General features: G+C 40.6%; 1 protein-coding gene across 2 annotated transcripts in view; it reads left to right on the forward strand.

The window, feature by feature from the left end:
- SARNP (SAP domain containing ribonucleoprotein) overlaps positions 1 to 18996 on the forward strand; it is a gene marked incomplete at its 5' end in the record, with an annotated part of 56760 nt that overhangs the window by 4947 nt on the left and 32817 nt on the right. For both annotated transcript variants that reach the window (XM_083727841.1, XM_083727840.1), the window contains 6 exons: positions 6608 to 6654; positions 8311 to 8378; positions 12345 to 12396; positions 16869 to 16942; positions 17975 to 18003; positions 18965 to 18990. In XM_083727841.1, coding sequence (XP_083583967.1) covers positions 6608 to 6654; positions 8311 to 8378; positions 12345 to 12396; positions 16869 to 16942; positions 17975 to 18003; positions 18965 to 18990 — 296 coding nt within the window. The remainder of the gene's footprint in view (positions 1 to 6607; positions 6655 to 8310; positions 8379 to 12344; positions 12397 to 16868; positions 16943 to 17974; positions 18004 to 18964; positions 18991 to 18996) is intronic.

Raw genomic sequence — 18996 nt, forward strand, 5'->3', positions numbered from 1 at the left:
GCTCAGCAGATGTCCTCTGTCTTCTTAGACCTTAACATTTTTCTTGGCTTTTTTTTTTTCTTTTTTCCAGCGTTCGGACCCACTAATTACCCTGTTGGTATCTTTTCATCCAACATCAATGAGTGATGAGGCCCAATCATACACCATAGCTAAATAGCTTAAGGCCTTAGATTCAGCATATTCCTGCTCCTAGGCAAGTGATGGCCCATTCAACTAGAGCTACAGCCACCATAGTGGTCTGGCAACTAATGTCAACATTAGAGGGCAGTCCCCTCTGCTGTTACCAGACATTATAAAGGGGATGCCTGCACTTCTGCAGAAGCAGCCCTTTGGAAGGTGTGTCCTTCAGATAATAGCTAGACCATAGGGAGTGGATTCAATATCTGCTCAAAGGAACACATGCTCTGGTAGGTCCCAGCATAGTGGCATTGTAGTCCAGGCTGCCAGGAAAATGTAACTTTGGTCACTTACTATGATATGGGCCTTTTTTGGCAACAGGGTTCACCCTATATTCCGCTGCTCTCTCAAGAGGTGGTCATATAAATTGTTATCAGAGCAGTTTAGTATATGCTTATTACTACTACTACTATTATTATTATACATAATACCAGCTATGTTCAATACACTGTACACAATTAAATTAAGAAATTCTACCCTGAAGTTGTACAGTCTAGAACAACAATCATAAACAATACAACAAAAATCAGTAGTTTAGAACGCATAGTTCACAAGCCATTAAAATTGAAGTGCTTTCCAATGACATTGTTAGGTTTCCCAGTTGTGTTGCAGATCCTACAGTTTTTAGAGCTTGACCAGAAGGGAAAACTGAGGAGCTAGGAGGAGCACTGAAACAAATCATGTTTCTTGCCTGAGCTGGCAGAGGAACACAAACCTAGAATAGTGACTATGTAACCTTCTGCTAATAGTAAGTCACTAACATTACATTTGATACCCAAAAATCATTTCAAAAAGTAGAAAGCCAATGGAAAAAGCTAGCCTGGCAAGAGAAAATTAGAACCCCTGTGTCACTTTTTCTTAGCAACCAGAGACATGGAAGTTTTCAGAGGCAGCAAGTTGTTTCCAGAAAATGGAAGTCAGCAAAATGAAAACAAAAAGGAATTTAAATTTGCGCATATTACAGTCACAAAAATGCAAGTATAATATAACAGATCCAAGAAAATAATTTGAGGAACATATTACTGAAAATATTAATGCCAGCAATTAAAAACAGGAGACTAGTTAGGAAGGCAGTTGGATCACTAGAGGACCAAGGAATTAAAGTTTTATTAAAGGATAAGGTGGCTGCTGAAAAACTGACAAATTATGTAGCTGATGACCCACTGAATTTGTATTCCATAGGTAAAACCATGCTCAAGATAGCTTACAGCATGAAAGCTTACATAATTACAAACATAACAAATGTAGTCAAATAAAACACATCAAAAAGTTCACAACCATAATTGCACAATTTCCACATAAATAATTATAAGATCTAAAAATTAAAATACAAAAAATTAATATTAACAACAGTAACAACAAAAACCCAGCAACTGACCCCACCCTGCCAAACAATACCCCCCAGAAATCCATTCAGAAGCCTCAGCTTTTGTAGCTGTAGTTGGTCAGGACCCTGCTGTCCCAAGCCAGGTGGAAAAGACTAACAAGGCAGGGAGCAGGTCTTCCAGGACTCACAGCCAAGATGTTTGAAGTCTTTTAAAATCACCCTCTATATAAGAGAACTGAAAAACATTGAAAGTAACCACCTTTTTTTAAAAAGGCATTTCAGAGTGGTTAACTTAAATCTTTGTTCTGATAAATTGGTGGGAAGTGTTTGAAGACGGGTCCCCTGGCTGTGCCGGGATGATATGGGATTAGGGGGCCAACTCCCATCTCTTGTGAGGGCGCAATTAGTGTCAGTGCCTTCCGTCAAGAGTTTGGGTGTAATCCTCGACGCCTCCCTTTCTATGGAGGTGCAGGTTGCAGCTACAACAAAGGCGGCATTTTTCCATCTTCACTGTGCTAAGCAGTTGGTCCCTTACCTCTCTCGCCCTGATCTCGCCACTGTGATCCATGCGATGGTCACATCCAGGCTTCATTATTGTAACTCACTCTATGCGAGGCTGCCCTTGAAATTGACGCAGAAACTAGCGGGTGCAAAATGCCGTGGTGAGACTCCTTATGGGGTCTTCACCGTGGGATGACATTCATCCACTGCTATACCAGCTACACTGGCTCCCAGTGGAGTACAAGATCAGGTTTAAGGTGCTGGTTTTAACCTTTAAAGCCCTATACGGCCTAGGACCCTCGTACCTATGGGACCGCCTCTCCTGATACGCCCCACGGAGGGCCTTATGGTCTGCAAATAATAACACTTTGGAGATCCCAGGCCTCAGAGAGATTAGGCTGGCCTCAACCAGGGCCAGGGCCTTTTCGGCCTTGGCCCCGACCTGGTGGAATGCTCTGCCACAAGAGATCAGGGCCCTGCGGGATTTGACATCTTTCCGCAGGGCCTGCAAGACCGAGTTCCGCCAGGCCTTTGGTCAGGACTCAGTCTGACTATCCTTTTCTTTGTATAAGAACTAATATGAAAGAGGCCTCCCAGCATTCTCACAGGCCCATCCATTTAAGATCAGTGTAAACAGTTGAGCTGATGAGCACTTACTGTTCCCAACCAAGCCCTGCGGAAAGCCATCTAATTAGACTTTAATTTGATTTGACCTGTTTTTAGGAGGTAATTTAATTATTGCTTGATTTTATACTAATGTTATACAGTGGACGCTCAGGCTGCAAACGTGATCCGTGCGGGATGCACGTTCGCAACCCGCAGCGGCACGTCTGCGCACGCGCAGGTTGCGATTCGGCACTTCTGCGCATGCACAAAGTGCGATTTAGCGCTTCTGCACATGTGTGACTGCCGAAACCCGGAAGTAACCCATTCCGGTACTTCCAGGTTTCAGTGGTCCGTAACCTGAAAAAACACAACCTGAAGCGTCTGTAACCCGAGGTATGACTGTATATCTGATGGTAGCCACCCTGAGCCCGACTTTGGTCGGGGAGGGTGGGATATAAATAAAAGTTTTTATTTATTTATTTATTTTGTTGTTATTTGGTCACTTCACTGCTCACCCCTAATTCCAGGTCATTTATGAACAAATTAAAAAGCACCAATCCCAACACAGATCCTTGGGGGATCCCACTTCTTATACTCCATTGTGAGAGCTAGCTTTTCCATTCTAGGAATAGTTATGAAAGGGATAAAAAAAAAGTATTCATGCAAATCTGTGGTGGAGCCACACAGGTATGGTCTCCACTTCTCAAAAAAGGTACTGTAGAACTAGAAGAGTAGTAGAAAACGACAATGAAGAAGAAGAAGAGTTTGGATTTGATATCCCGCTTTATCACTACCCAAAGGAGTCTCAAAGCGGCTAACATTCTCCTTTCCCTTCCTCCCCCACAACAAACACTCTGTGAGGTGAGTGGGGCTGAGAGACTTCAGAGAAGTGTGACTAGCCCAAGGTCACCCAGCAGCTGTATGTGGAGGAGCGGAGACACGAACCCGGTTCACCAGATAACGAGTCTACCGCTCTTAACCACTACAGCACACTGAAAATTATCAGGGAGCTGGTGTAACTCCCCCATGTAGAAAGGCTATAATGTTCGGGGCTGTTTCGTTTAGAATAATGAGTAAGGGGAGACAAGACAGAGGGATATAAAATTATGTATGGTGTAAAGCAGGGGTGGGCAAATCCCAAGAGACTGCGATCTACTCACAGAGTTATAAACTGGCAGTGATCTACCCCCTTTTGGTGGGTTCAGGTCAAAGTTGTTCAGCTTTTTTTAGGAAGGAAAGCCTTGTTTTTTGGGGTTCAGGTCAAAGTTGTTCAGCTTTTTTTAGGGAGTAGGAAAGCCTCATTTTTGGGGGGGTGCAGGGCAAAAATGTTGAACCAGTGATCTACCAGTGACCTACCTCAGACATCCAGTGATCTACCGGTAGATCATGATCTACCTATTGGACGTGCCTGGTGTAAAGAAATTGGATGGATAAAAACTTTTCTCCCTCGATATATCTGAATCATAGAATTGTAGAGTTGGGAGCTCAAATGTCATCTAGTCAAACTCTCACAATGCAGGAATTTCTGTTAGATCGTACATAACATATCCTTTTCACATGTACAGTGGTACCTCTGGATGCGAACGGGATCCGTTCCGGAGCCCCATTCGCATCCTGAGTAAAACGTAAGACACGACTGCGCGGGTCACATTTTGCCGCTTCCGCGCATGCATGTGGCATCATTTTGAGTGTCTGTGCATGCGCAAGCGGTGAAACCCGGAAGTAACGCACTCCGTTACGTCTGGGTCGCTGCGGAGCGTAACTTGAAAATGCTCAACCTGAAGCACATTTAACCCGAGGTATGACTTTACTAGAATCATAAAATCATAGACTTGTAGAGTTGGATTGTACCATGAGGGTCATATAGTCCAACCCCTTGCAATGCAGGAGTCTTTTGCCCAACATGGGGCTCGAACCCACAACCGGCTGAGCTATCCCAGCAAAACTACTGGCAATCCACGTATCCCCTATCTTATATTTATGCAGCTGGATATTCCTGCCTAAGCGTAGAAATTTACATTTGTTCCTATTGAAATTACTTTGGTTAGTTTTGGCCCAGTTCTCCAATCTGTTAAGGTCATCTTGAATCTTAATTCTGTCTTCAGTGGCATTGGCTACCCCTTCCAGTTCTGTTTCTTCTGCAAATTTGATGAGCATCCCCTCAAAACCTTCATCCAGGTCGTTTAGAAATATGCTGAACAACAACATCCAATGAGGGTGAATGGTGGGAAATTCAAGACAAAAGGAAATACACCTTTGCACATGCCAGCACATTTTCAGTTCATGACACGGCTGGTATCCTGCCTCTGTCCCTTTCCTCCACACTCTCAGCTCCATAATACCTCTAGTCAGTGCTTTTTTTCTGGGTGGACGCAGGGGGATACGTACCCCTAAACATTTTGTGAATCTAAGTTTGGCCTCGTTGAGGGGCAGTATTTCAATATGAGTAAGAAAATGAGAGTACCCCTAAACACTTTTTTAAAGAAAAAAGTGCTGCCTCTAGTGCTATACAATGCTTTATAGCAGGCATGTCCAACTCCCAAGAGACTGTGATCTACTCCCAGTATAAAAAAACTGGCAGTGATTACCCATTGTCATTGGAGGGAAGAGGAGCATGGGTGGGGTGGGTGGATTGCCCAGAGCTATTGAACTTTTTTTAGGAGGGAAGTGCCCAGAGTTGGTTTTGGGGGGAGGATTGCACAGAGTTTTTAAGCTCCCCCCCTAACTTTTTGCACATGATAAGGATCCTGCGATCTACCAGGATCAGCCAGGGATCTACCGGTAGATCATGCTCTACTGGTTGGACATCCCTGCTTTATAGTAATCCAGATGGGAAACTCTCAGAACATGGATCATCACTATGGCTAGGCAAACTTTGTCCATGAACAGTTGCAGCGGGCAAACTAGCCAAAGCTGCCAAAAGACCCTGTGAGCCACTGAGACCACCTGGGCCACAAGTGACAATGCTAGATCAAGGAATATCCCCAAGCTGCGTTACTGCTTTTTCAAGGAGTGTGTAGCCTCATCCAGAACAGAATAATCACCAGTGTTGCTTGTGTTTGCCATTCATTTTCTGATGCCTTTCCATAGAGTGTCACATAATAATAATAATAATAATAATTTATTTGTACCCCGCCCATCTGGTTGGGTTTCCCCAGCCACTCTGGGCGGCTTCCAACATAGATGAACTTTGTCTCTCCTTGTGGAGGTGGTGAGACACTACTAGTCTAGGAGAGAAAATTCGAGTACAGATGAGTGCAGCCTCACACCCTTCTTCTCTTCTGCCTTGCAGTTTAAATTAAAGATTGGTTTACAGCGTGTTCCTTCAATGAGAATCACTTCTAAATTTACTTTTTTAGGATTGCAATGGAATGACCTCTTATGGGATGAAGTTTGACCTGTAAGGCCATTTCCCCCAAATTCTGCCCACTGATGATGTCAGCTAGGGCAGGGCTTCTTGCGTGTTCAGTGAAAGCAAGCAGACCTGAGTTTATTCTTCATCGCTGTGCAATGCAGGCATCAGCTGTAAGAGGGACTTCTCTGTCACACAGCGATAAAGAAGCAGGCACTTGTTTTGCAGTACTGTACTTTACTGTACCCTAATACACCAGTGTGGTGTAGTGGTTAAACCCAGTGGACTCGTAATCTGGTGAACTGGGTTTGATTCCCCGCTGCTCCACATGCAGCTGCTGGGTGACCTTGGGCTAGTCACTCTTCTCTGAAGTCTCTCAGCCTCACTCACTTCACATAGTGTTTGTTGTGGGGGAGGAAGGGAAAGGAGATTGTTAGCCGCTTTGAGACTCCTTAGGGTAGTGATAAAGCGGGATATCAAATCCAAACTCTTCTTCTAACTTTGAGGTTGTTTTGGTTATTTTAATTTAATAATATGAAACTAAAATAGAAGCTTTTGTCTTGATGGAGACTACTAAGATCTTTGTACACACAACATGTAAAATATACTTTAGTAATTTTTCATTTCCCCTTGATTTCTTGTAGCTGAGGAGGAGGCAAATGAAGAGGATGTCTTAGGAGAAGAAACAGAGGTAAATTATAGTTCAGTGTCAGACAGTTATTTAATTATGTAGTTCATGTAACTTGTATTATGTTCCATCCTGATCTTGGCTGCTCTTTTATCTTTTTGTTTTTGGTAATAGGATGCATAGCGATAAGGATCCATGTCACAAGTGTATTTGAACTGTTCATCATTTGAACTAGTTTAATTAAAAGCTCTTTTGGGTAAATGTCTTTAGTAGGCAATTGTTTATAAAATATATAATTAGGAATATATCCAGCACTGATGTTAAATGATGCTCATGATTAGGAAGCCATAGAGAATATATTGATTGTAGAATTGGAGATGTGCAACTGTGTTCATTTGAGATTTTTGAATGAAGTGTCTGGTAACCAGCTACAAATCTTTAATAAAATATGTACTTTTTGTCACTTGTAGATCCAGAACTAGAAGGGTGACATGTAAGGTCTTTTGCATCCACTACAGTTTTCTGTGTGGAAGAGAGGAGCTTGTTTTCAAGTGATTTTGCTGAGATGGTTTATATGTGAAGAGCGAGCAAGGCTGTTGCAGGGCGGAGGGGGTTTGCTGAAATGCTCAGTGATTCTAAGTAATGTATATTCTGTGCTACAGTTTCCTGTACTGCAAATGTACACATTAAACGGTGGTTGAGTTTGAATTTATCATTCTCCATACAACTGTTTTTACTATTTGTGGTTACTAAAATATTGCTTTGCTAAGAAATTAGTTTTTAGCAAGATGCATAAAATGGGAAACCTGGGTTTGTATTTTATTAACTTTAAGGTTAACTGAAGTTATAAAATAGTCAAGGAATTGAATGTTTGTTTATTACCACTGTGTCCCAGTATTAGTGTGGGAGTGCACACTGAAATTACCCAGGGTTTCTTTCATGATTACAAAGCTTGTATTTAATTAAGGTTGCAAAAAACTGAATCCAGCCTGCCAATAGTCTGAAAGAGAATGAATTTTACGTAGTATTTCTAAGTTCAAGCAACACTGAGTAATAACGTTTCTGATTCCAGTTCTAGATTAGTTTTTTGTTTTGTTTTGTCTTGTTTTTAGAATGTAGACTGCTTAGACCCATAAAGTGCAGTGTAATCTTGCGTGTCCCAGTTGCTTCTCAAAAATTCAAATTATTTGGACGATCAGGCTTATATATACAGTAAACATGATTGCTGTTCATGCTGACATAAAATACTGTATATCTGGATAACTGGACATTTTTCAGCATTGGGGCTTTGGAACACATTTGTGCTCAGAAACATTGATGGTTTACATCAGTCCAATAAATAAACTATGATGCCCATAACATAATTTGGACTTCACCCAAAGAGTATTACATTCAGTTCTGAATTTAGCTTTCTAAAAGGCATAAGAACCACCCCCTAACTATTTACACAAATAAGTACAGTTGCACTTGTAACTTTTACAATTGTGCTCCACTGATGCGCAAAATGGTCACGGCCTGTATGTAAATTTGCCCACAAGACTTTGCAAGGTTGGGATTCTATTCATGTTTAAGGTCCCATTGAACTCTGGTTCCTATGTCCAATAAGATTTGCATCGTATCAGATGGTTATCTGCAGTTCTCATTAACATCTTTTGTGAGGCTTATATTCATTTTGTTCTCTAGGTTTACCTCTCTCCTTGTTGACTGTTTATGTTGCAGGAGGAAGAACAGAAGCCCACAGATGCTCCTATCAAAGAGGAAGTAGCTATTGAGAAATCAACTGAAGTGTAATTATCTGCCCTTCATAAACTAGAACGTATTGGTCAAACATTAATGTGTTTGTTTACCTTCAGTATTTGTGTGCGACCTGACCACTGAGACTTTGTCATTGTATGAATCTGTAACTCTATAGATGAATGGATGACTAGTGGTGGCTAGGGATTACATGTTGAATACTTTGGCTTTTTTGGAAATCACAAACCAGAAGGCTAGCTAAAAGTTAAAATTAAATATAAACCCGTTTGGAGTTGACAAAGTCCCATATTATTTTATAGAACATCCAAGTTATTGGACATCTTTGCATGTAGGGATTTACTCTATCATCCTTGCCATGTCTATGGCAATCCAACCTCAAAATCTCTTAAGGCTATATATATTTTGAACTTAATAAAGAAGTAAGAATTTTTCACCAATATAATAAAAATGTTGCACCATGGAAAGCTACATTTTGTAACCTAAGTAGTTTTACCATATCTCTCCCCCCACCCCCAGCATTACCTCCCTAGTCTCTTGTCAGTATATTGTCTTTCTTTCTCTCTCTCTCTCTCTCTCTCTCTCTCTCTCTCTCTCTCAACAGAGAATCTCACATTCGGTTCTTGTTAGCCTTTGTAGGTGTAAGAAGAATTGTTAGAGCCATCTTGGCGTTAGTAAAGACAAAGCAAAAGTACACAGTTTAGCTTGCAAAGCTCATTCTCATTCCACATCAAGGAATAGGCAAGTTGTAAAAAAGAAAAGGGCCACCTGTGTCAACGACATGCTTTAAAGGCTAAAATAGAGAAGCAAATTGCCCATTTGTCCCTTGTGCCATTCATCAGCTAAACATTTGAAGGGGTATGCAGCCTACTCCTGACCCTTATGCACACAAACTGTGCAGGGAAAAGAGGTCAAGGAGGGTGAACTACCACCGCCCCTAGCAATTACGCTGCATCTCCTAACGGATTGCCTCACATTTTGAGATGCGCGGTTTTAAGATAGATAAAATGTAGCAGGCCTGTGTGTTTCATGAGCAGATCCCATATCCTTGCTCTTCTAGCTGCTTTCAGCTTCCTTATCAGACTGAACCAGATGCACAAGGATTTCTTGATATAGTAATTGCATGCAGTGGCCTGAATTACCTGAGGGCACAGTTTTCACATTCGCTAGGTGTATTTCTTTATTAATTGTTTGGAATATTTTCACTTTGCTTTTCATCCCCATAGCGCTCTCAAGGCAGCTTACAGGGAAAAGATGATAAAACAACTTATTGAACCAGCAAAATCCTTTGTAACAAAAGTATTTTGTTCTCAATTATTAGAAGGTAATTCGAATAAAGTACTCTATTTGTCCCAATTCATATTTAGACCTTTTTCTGGCTAATTCTTCCAGCTGTAGAAATTAGGTACATTTTTATCAGATGGCAAAATAGAGCTGAGGAGAAGACAAGTGATTGTTTGGGAGAATAAGGTGCTGCTACCATAATTTGCATTATGGCGTTCCCTGCTCTGTTTTATGTATACATTGTGCCTTTCTTGGCAGCAAAGTCATTGGAATGTAGAAGCACTGAATTCAGTGGGGCTCACCCACAGATAACAGGTTAGGATTGTAGTCTTAGTAGCTTGAATATTTTATGCCAGTGGCATTTGTGCATAATGTGAAAGGGTGAGTACAGTTCTAAGGGAATAAGTTCTTAGTTCAAGTTATGGCTGTATTCATGGTGCAATGAGAAAAAATTATCTGGATCATTGCCTTCATTTTCTGTGCAAATATATGTGAAAATTCCCATTGAATGAAAATTACAAGCTTGAGTTTCTAACCATCATTCCCATAGATACCAGTAAGGTGTTGCTATCTACTCTATATTTATTGGGATTTTTTATTTGAATGACTGTTGTTGCAGTATATTTGTACATAACCCTGATCTACTAGCAATTAGTAGCTACCAAAAAAAGCATACAATTTGACCAAATCCTATGCTGTACAGCTGAATTTTCAGTTTGGAGACCACGATTATGTGAATTTTAGTGTAGTGGCTGTTCCTAGGCAGCAGGGGGTGCCCTTTCTCCGCATCACAAACAGAAGGCAGCAAACAGTGCTGCAGGGGTAACAAGTCCCTGGTTCCTGTTCTGAATTGCTTCCTGTGAAAAAGTCATTAAACCATTACTACCTTTCAGGGCATAAAATAGAAAAACTGTCCAGGAATCCTGAACAAAAGCCATCCATTTCTCTAAATGAGAGACCTTAATGAGTCAGGCTATGACCCACTGTTTTATGGGAGCTGTTTGGAGGAGGATGCTGCTGTTTCATTTAGCCTGGGAACTTCCGAACTTTGCATCTTCTTCCTTTGTTTTCTTTTGCAAACCTCAACCCTGTTTTCAGAGCATAAACTTCCAAGCACGCCCACTCCATTATATTTTTGTTTGAGTTGTTTACTGGCTCCCATTGCACATTGTTAAAGAAGTGTGTGTTTGAAATGGAGCTATAGCTGACCTGGCCAAAAGTCAACCATAGCTGTCCCATGAACTACAACACAGCAGTCCCTTTGTGAATATGTGGTCATAAAAGAATAAAGATCTGACGGCATATAGCATAAGCTTGAGGTTTCTGGTTGGGGTTGACTGTTCATCGTAAGTGGTTTATACCAGTTATACTATGCGAATTATTACATGCTAAATAGGACCTCATTTATCTAACTGCTGTAGAACGCATCTAACTATTTGAATATGTAATTCAAACTTCAGATAAAGAGTCCAGTTTACATTGGCATGTGGTTCGTCATCTTCATACTTTGCCTATTCCCTTTATTCTTCCTATCCTTTCAAGTTGAACGGCATCTGTTTCATACAGAGTTGAAGATAATTTCATTCTTTTCAAGGTTGTACAAATAATTGGGGTTTACACAGAGGCTAAATATGAGGATTGTCACCATACAAGCAGAAAGTGACTACCAAGCTCCACATTTGTTCCATTGGTCCTGCACCTTGCTAGAGCAGAGATGGAACCCATGAGTTGATTAAAGGTTTGCCCTTATCAAGACAGCACACTTTCCTTTACACAGTCAAATTCTTTCTTTTGTACCCCCGGTTCTCTTTATAATATATATCCATGCATACATTAATTGACTCATGGAGTACTATGTGAACTGCAGACTCGTTCAGTTTCAGCACGTGCTGTTACTGTTGCCTGTCTCTTCCTGGTTAGAAACTATATAGTCTGTAAGCAATCATGTTTCTTGTTGGTTTCTGAGCATGTACAAAATCTAAATTAACAAACTGGATGACCATCCACCAGGCCATTAGGCACACAGATCCCATTTAGTGATTTCATCTTTTATTCCATCTTCAAATCTAATTTTTTACAATGTATTTTGTATCATTTTCCTGTTACTTAGGTCTCATTCAATATATATGTATGTTTCTAACTTGTTATCATATCAGTTAATGCAATATGCAACTTTCCCTAATTGATACTACATTTTCCAGGGTTTCTTTGCCAATGTAATTTCTTACTAAATCCCTACATTTATATTAAAGAAAATATTGTTTATGACCACATAAAATTAATTCTGAGGAAGTTTGGATTTCATAATCAGTTATCTCTTATTCCCCCACCCCACCCATTTTTTAAAATTTTATTAATCAGTACCATCAGATGCTGATTTTTAATGTCTCCTTATCCTGGTATTGCCAGTATTTCACTGAATTGTGTCAATATAGCTTCCTATTTTTTAAAGAGGTATATTATTGAAGTAGAACACCTCTTATTAAAATAGTGTTTACTGAGCATTTTTCAAATATAAATTATTGTTACACTGACAACAGCTTTAGGGAAGACAGGACAGACTTCTGGAGCTCAAACAGAAACTGCAGTCATAGTCAAATGTTCTTCAAATACCACTTGCAGGAAATAGTTCAGACTTGGCTACAGATTAAATTGTTGAAAATAGACACAGTTGATATGTTATTTATGCTTCAGTCTGTCAATTTATCTTCCTCTAGAGGTGCAGAGAAGAAGGTGGTGAAAATTGCCTCAGAAATTCCACAAACGGAGGTAAGGTTTTTTCTTTTTTCAATTATTTTCATCTGAGTTTAACAACTAGGCTCCCACATTTGGAAATAGTGTTTTGTCTCCACCATAATTTTAGCACATGTAGCTCAGATTCGGCCAGTGTTTTATAGCGTATGTTACTGAGTTTTTCTGTTTCTAGTCTGCTGTTGGTCTGCTATTACCAGGTTGTTCACCTTCCTCTCTCCTCTGCTTTTGGGCACTAGAAAGAGATATTGGGAGCATCTGCTTCCCATTGTAAACAAACCACAGTTCTCACAAAGCATCGTTTAAACAAAACACAGTTCCTGGAGTTCAGCCATCATGGAGAATGTTGGCTTGTTTACTGTGGAAAGATGTGGAACGGGGACTGCTTGAGCCATTTTACATAGCAGGAAGCAATATCCCCCCCCATTTCCTCTGAACTGCTTCTGTATACTAAAGTCATAGGTACATTCACATTAACACTAAGCCATGTATTAGTGCTATGCAGTTGAGCCCAAGTATGTTTCTCTCCTTCCCCTGCTTTTACATGACAAGGAGAAGGACGTCAGCAAAGTTTAGCTTTACTTTTAAAGAACCTGGCTTAATATTACATTTGAACCAGGGATTCTTATTTGAAACAGACTCTTGTCAGTTCTTAACCAGCTTCAGACCATAGGCTATGAAGTTGGTTTGTTCAACTATCTGTTTAGCTTAAACCAGGGTTCTTGGTTCAAATGTAATGTTAAAGAGTGAAATAAACTCTGCTGAAGTCATCTTTCTGGCCATGAAGGAAGAGGAAAGGGTTGAGGGAAACGTGTAAACATTACACCATGCTTGGGTTTATACAGGCTAAGCCATGGTCCAGCACAGCAGTAGCCAACACTGTGCCTGCCAGAAATTGTGAACTGCAACTCTGATCAATCCTGGCACTATATTGGCTACCCCTTGTGCTACGCTATCAGAGAGTTGGAAGGAGGGACTTTGATCACTGCAGATGGTGACAGCAGTCACAAAATTAAAAGACGCCTGCTTCTTGGGAGAAAAGCAATGACAAACCTAGACAGCATCTTAAAAAGCAGAGACATCGCCAACAAAGGTCCGTATAGTTAAAGCTATGGTTTTCCCAGTAGTGATGTATGGAAGTGAGACCTGGACCATAAAGAAGGCTGATCGCCGAAGAATTGATGCTTTTGAATTATGGTGCTGGAAGAGACTTTTGAGAGTCCCATGGACTGCAAGAAGATCAAACCTATCCATTCTGAAGGAAATCAGCCCTGAGTGCTCACTGGAAGGACAGATCGTGAAGCTGAGGCTCAAATACTTTGGCTACCTCATGAGAAGAGAAGACTCCCTGGAAAAGACCCTGATGTTGGGAAAGATGGAGGGCACAAGGAGAAGGGGACGACAGAGGACGAGATGGTTGGACAGTGTTCTCCAACCTACCAGCATGAGTTTGACCAAACTGCGGGAGACAGTGGAAGACAGGAGTGCCTGGCATGCTCTGATCCATGGGGTCACGAAGAGTCGGGTACGACTAAACAACAAGTCTAATCTCCTGCCAATGCAGGAATACCCTACTATTGCATCACTGATAAGCAGCTTTCCCCACTTCTGCCTAAAAACTGAAAAGGTTAGCTTTGGATTCAGTAGTTGTAGTTTGTACTGTGTCTTATTAGCCTTAATTCTCCTATGCCACATATATCTGTTGCAGTAGTCTCTATTAGCTTTATGATGTGTAGCTCTATTGCAGTTAGTAAATGAATGCAGCCTGTGTTATCTTTTGGCTTGCATTGGCAAGAGAGATCACTAGACCAGTTTTGGAGAACTGATTACTTATTATTTCGCAGTGTGAGATGAAATGTATTTGCTATGCCTCCATATCTGCCCTTCAAATTGTTCTCTTCTCATTCTGTGGCTCTTTCTCCACACTCGTGTTAGGAACCGCTTCCAACATTAAAGGAGATATGGACACGTCTGTAATTCTGTCTCTTATACAGAGTTTGGCCTTCTTCCAAGGGAGCAAAGGGTTCTGTGGATAAACCTGGCATACACTTTCTCTCTTACATCTGTTTGGCTTCCTTAATCCTTTATTTTCATCACTTTCCACTGCGCTCTCTCTAACTGAGGAAGCTGATATGAAAACACAAGTCTGTCTCCCTGCTGTTCAACTGTCACCTTCAAGATCTAATCTGCCTGTAAGCTGACCACAGCAATTGAGGACTGATGTCACAAATCATGGATTATTACTTTGGTGGGGCAAGTAACCAGAAACAATAAATAGAAAATTATCTGAAATGGAGCTGGTACTGAAAGAGTGACGTCTTCTAAACTTTGTGGGAAGCCTTCATCAAGGGATCATTAAATTATTCTACTTGCGTCTTCTTTTGCTCCCTCTGCTTTCGATTTGCAAGTCTGCCAAACTCCATTCTTTCTCAAATCCCTTGATGTTTGATGAAACTTTTAAACTTTATAATGTAAATACCTTCCAAACTCAATTGACGTACCCAATGCATCATGACCTTCTCAGAGCAACAGGGTTTTATTTTCAGCACTGTCGTTAAGGGTGCTGCACTTGAACTGCTTTCAGGTCACATAAGGAATTGAGATTCTTCTCAACTTGTAGAAAACCTCACTTTAGTGAACAAGTTTACTATTTGCAAGAATTAGCAATGGGTTGTGCTGTCCAATGAAGGGTTCGTGCATTTCTTAGGTTGACAGTAGGTGTCAGGGAACTGCCATCAGAGCCAGAGGCGGAGGGAAGGCTCCAGAGTGATGCCGGAGAGGGTCCCAGTAGGGAGAGAGGCAGCCCATCTGCTGGGGAAGGAAATCAGTGTAACACCAGTGGAGAAGGGGGGCAGATGGGGGAATCGGAGAGGAGGCTCCAGGACTCCTCACCGGAGACCAGTGGGGAGAGCACGGGTACTCCGCTGCTCACACCCTCCCTGCGCAGAAGACTTCCGCGCAGGGAGAGTAGGAGGAGACTTGGCGTCAAAGAACTTCTTTGCTGGAAGAAGTTCAAGAAATGCCCACTGACAGATTCTGCCAGCGATTGAGACAGCCACGAAGTGAGAGGCTGTCCAGGCAGAAAGGGTTCAACCAGGCAACCTAGCCAGGAGTGGCGGCAACTTGCGCACGAGCAACCCCCTAGAACCATTACAGCAGGTTATACCATGAACTGTTTTAATTTGATTGTCATAGATACGTTGCTGCATCTATGAAGTTTTTAGCCATTAGGAATGAAGCTATCTTCTATTCATGCAGAAATACTTTATATGTTGGGCTTTCTGCATGTTTCATACAGTTATTTATTGTAAGTAACTGTATTTCTATGTCTGATCATCTTTCATTTACGCCACAAACGAACGTACGTTGAATCATGTGTTCCATGCAAAATTATTTATTTGTGAAAAGTAGCCTTTTTATGAGCCTATGACAGCAAATGTTCTTGGACTCCTGCCATGTTGTGTAAAACAATTTTGCTTTTCATTTGTAAGAGAGATTTTATCTTAACTTCTGATGAAGTTCTGTTTTGCATGTTTCCAGATCAGCTGTGATCTGTTTGAGCTGTCACTTGCTTTCTGCAGCTAGGTGGGGAAATAAGTTGCTCATTTTGTATTCATGCCGGGGCTGCTATTCCTGTGACTTCTGGGCAGAGCTTTTTCTGGTTGAAATGTGCAACATTACTGCCAACATCTATTTCAGCTGCCCTGGTTGTGTATGTGTCTGAAGCAGGTACACATATCCCTTCATAGTAGCTAAGATAGGAATAGCCAATACAGCGCCCTTCTGATGCTGCTCAACTCCTATCAGCCCCAGCCAACATGGCGAATTTAATGGATGATGGTAGTTGTAATCCTGCAACATCTGTGGCACACCACATTGGCGACCTCTGAGCTAAACGTTCTTCTAAATACTGATGGCTATAGCAATGGGCATGAGGTTACATACCATATATTGTGTTGGCTAATGAGAAACCGGGCTTCTGAACAGAAGCATGCTTATTGGAACAGCCATTTGCACTATTGTGTCTCTCTCTTGTTAAGCGATTGGCATTGTGTTCTTGGTAGTTTAAAATTTCGCCTACCTCAATATGCTCTTAGCAACAAAGATGGATCATTTCATATCTACCAATAGAAACATAGGTTTACTGGGTGTTTACCACTTACTCTGTGTCCATATTGTCAGAGTTGTCATAACCTCTGGCTCATTAAAACATGTTGATTGTTGCATCAGGAGAAACAGTCAGAGATTCTCAAGTACAGATAGGAAATAGAAGTTGATAGTCTCAGTGTTTGGATGGACCTGGTGGTCTCTCACCACAACAATTGCCCTGCTTCCATAGCATATTTTCTTCCAAATCTTGGAATAAGCAGAAAAGTTTAATAGATAGGTGCAGGTGGGAATATACTTATGACTACTCATAAATCTGGGAAAAATTGCATTGTTTTTCTATATTGCCTACCATATTTGTATTTCTTTATCTTCTACTTTAGAGAATGCAGAAACGGGCAGAGAGGTTCAATGTACCTGTGAGTTTGGAGAGTAAGAAGGCTGCACGAGCAGCGCGGTAAGTCTTTATTTATTGCCATTATTTGTTTTCTGTGACTGCTTTTTAACCATTGTGCAGATCAAAGTTTATTATAGATGCATTGTGCAACGGATATGTTCTAGTTGTCTGCAGTGACTACCTTTGGAATTTGAGTTGTGGATAACCAAAAATGGCTTCATTGCTTTGTAGAGATGCTTGTTTGAACCCTGAAAACTTTGCATGGCTTAAATAGAATTTCACAGTTGTCCTCATACTTCCGTAGCCTATCCAGAGTATTAAATCTTAGTCTTTCTTCTAAGAGAAACTGTTTCATAGACTAAGTAACAATGGAAGATAGAAAGGGAATGGGGAAATATCCAATATAATATTTTAGAAAAACAAAAGCAGGGCGTAGTAGATTTCTCTCATAATGTGCTTTTCCAGGTAGAAGTCTGTCTCCCCCCAGAAGATGTTAAAATTACCATAAAATCTATGAACAACTGGTTGTATGGTTAGTTCTTTTCACATGCTTTGAAATTTTAAGACAATTCTCAAATCAGACAAATTATTATCATAAATTAAGTAATATCCCATGTTTTCACTTCTGTGCTGCTATTCATGAGCAACACAAATGGTTGTGAAAGGGATTAAAAAATGAGGAAAATTCCATACACAGGTGTGTTTAACCTTACCATCTGCTGATAAGATACCTTGCTCTTCATATCAAGAAAAGTACATTGAAGACTTGTGAAAGATCCAGAGCTTTAAACATCCGATTATTAAACAATGTGTAATGGCAAGTAATATGCTACAACGAAGAATAACCCACAATTTCCCTTTTGGACCATCTGTTCTGCTTGATTGGTGATTATCTTGTGAACAAGGCAGAAATGCTATGTAGATCCAACTTCGATTGCTGATCTGATTCAATCTAGTAGTCTAGGTATGTCATGGCAGATTTACAAGGTAATTCGCAACTTAACTTGTATTAAAATTGTTTTCTAATCTATGTCATGGTTGAGAGACCCAAAACCTCAGAGTCCCTAACCAGGGTTTCTCTCTTCTCCACAGGTTTGGTATGCCTGCAGCTTCAACTAAAGGTATGTGATTCTTGAAGCAGTATCTCATATTTTTGCCTTCCTTTGAATGATTGTGACCATTTTTCTTCCAACCATGCTGTAAAAACAGGGTTGAAAATGAAGTTTCATTGTTTTTGTACCCTTACAAATACATTAGCAACATGGTTCCAGCCATGGTTATTCACTGGATTTTTAATCTCCTTGCAAGATCCTCTTGCTGATAAATTAATATAACTTAATCTTTTTTATGGAATTACATAGTAAATCCCAGAATAACCTGGATTTGGAAATACCATGTTTTTACTAAGCCACTGGAAATCCAACCCGTGGCATCGTTATGAACTAAATGCAATGGATTCTGCAGGACTCTGAAGGGCCAAAGCAAGGACCAAAAGCTGTAGATGCAAGTGACAAAATTATTATTTGTCCCAGTGCTTAACTCTGGATTAACAATTAGAATGTATGTTTGTATTTCTGTTGGAGGAAAAATCATTTTAGAATTAAGGTGGTAACACATAGTACCAGCATGGACTTTCTAGAGAGTTGGTGTAGGCCACAGAACAGGGCAGACCCCTGATGGAGTAACTGGCAGATACTAAAAGTCCCACTGAGCTCAGTGAGGCTTGTACTTTGGGACCTGGATATAGGATTGCAATCTTAAGAAAGTTCACAGAGAGAAAGTTTCCTTCCCATCACATTTTGTTAAGGTGGGGCTCCCCAAGCTTCCTTGAGAAGCTTTTCGGAGATTGCAGGAAAGAGGAGAGAACAGGAAACATTTATTCTGCTAATGCCCTATTAATTTTAGAATCTAAGCCATTATATATTCTAATAAAAATTTCCACTTCAAGCATATTTTGAGTCCCTTTTGGCTTTAAAACCACTACTTTGATTCTAACCACTTTTTAGATTTACTATTTAGGCAATCGGAAGAAAGCTCGATTCAAATATGATAATTTAAAATGGTTTTTGTTCCCTATTTCAGGTCTTGTGACAGAAAGTAAGACTACAGTAAGT

The sequence above is a fragment of the Podarcis gaigeae genome (assembly GCF_964106915.1).
Source record: "Podarcis gaigeae genome assembly, chromosome: 2".
NCBI lineage: Eukaryota > Metazoa > Chordata > Lepidosauria > Squamata > Lacertidae > Podarcis > Podarcis gaigeae.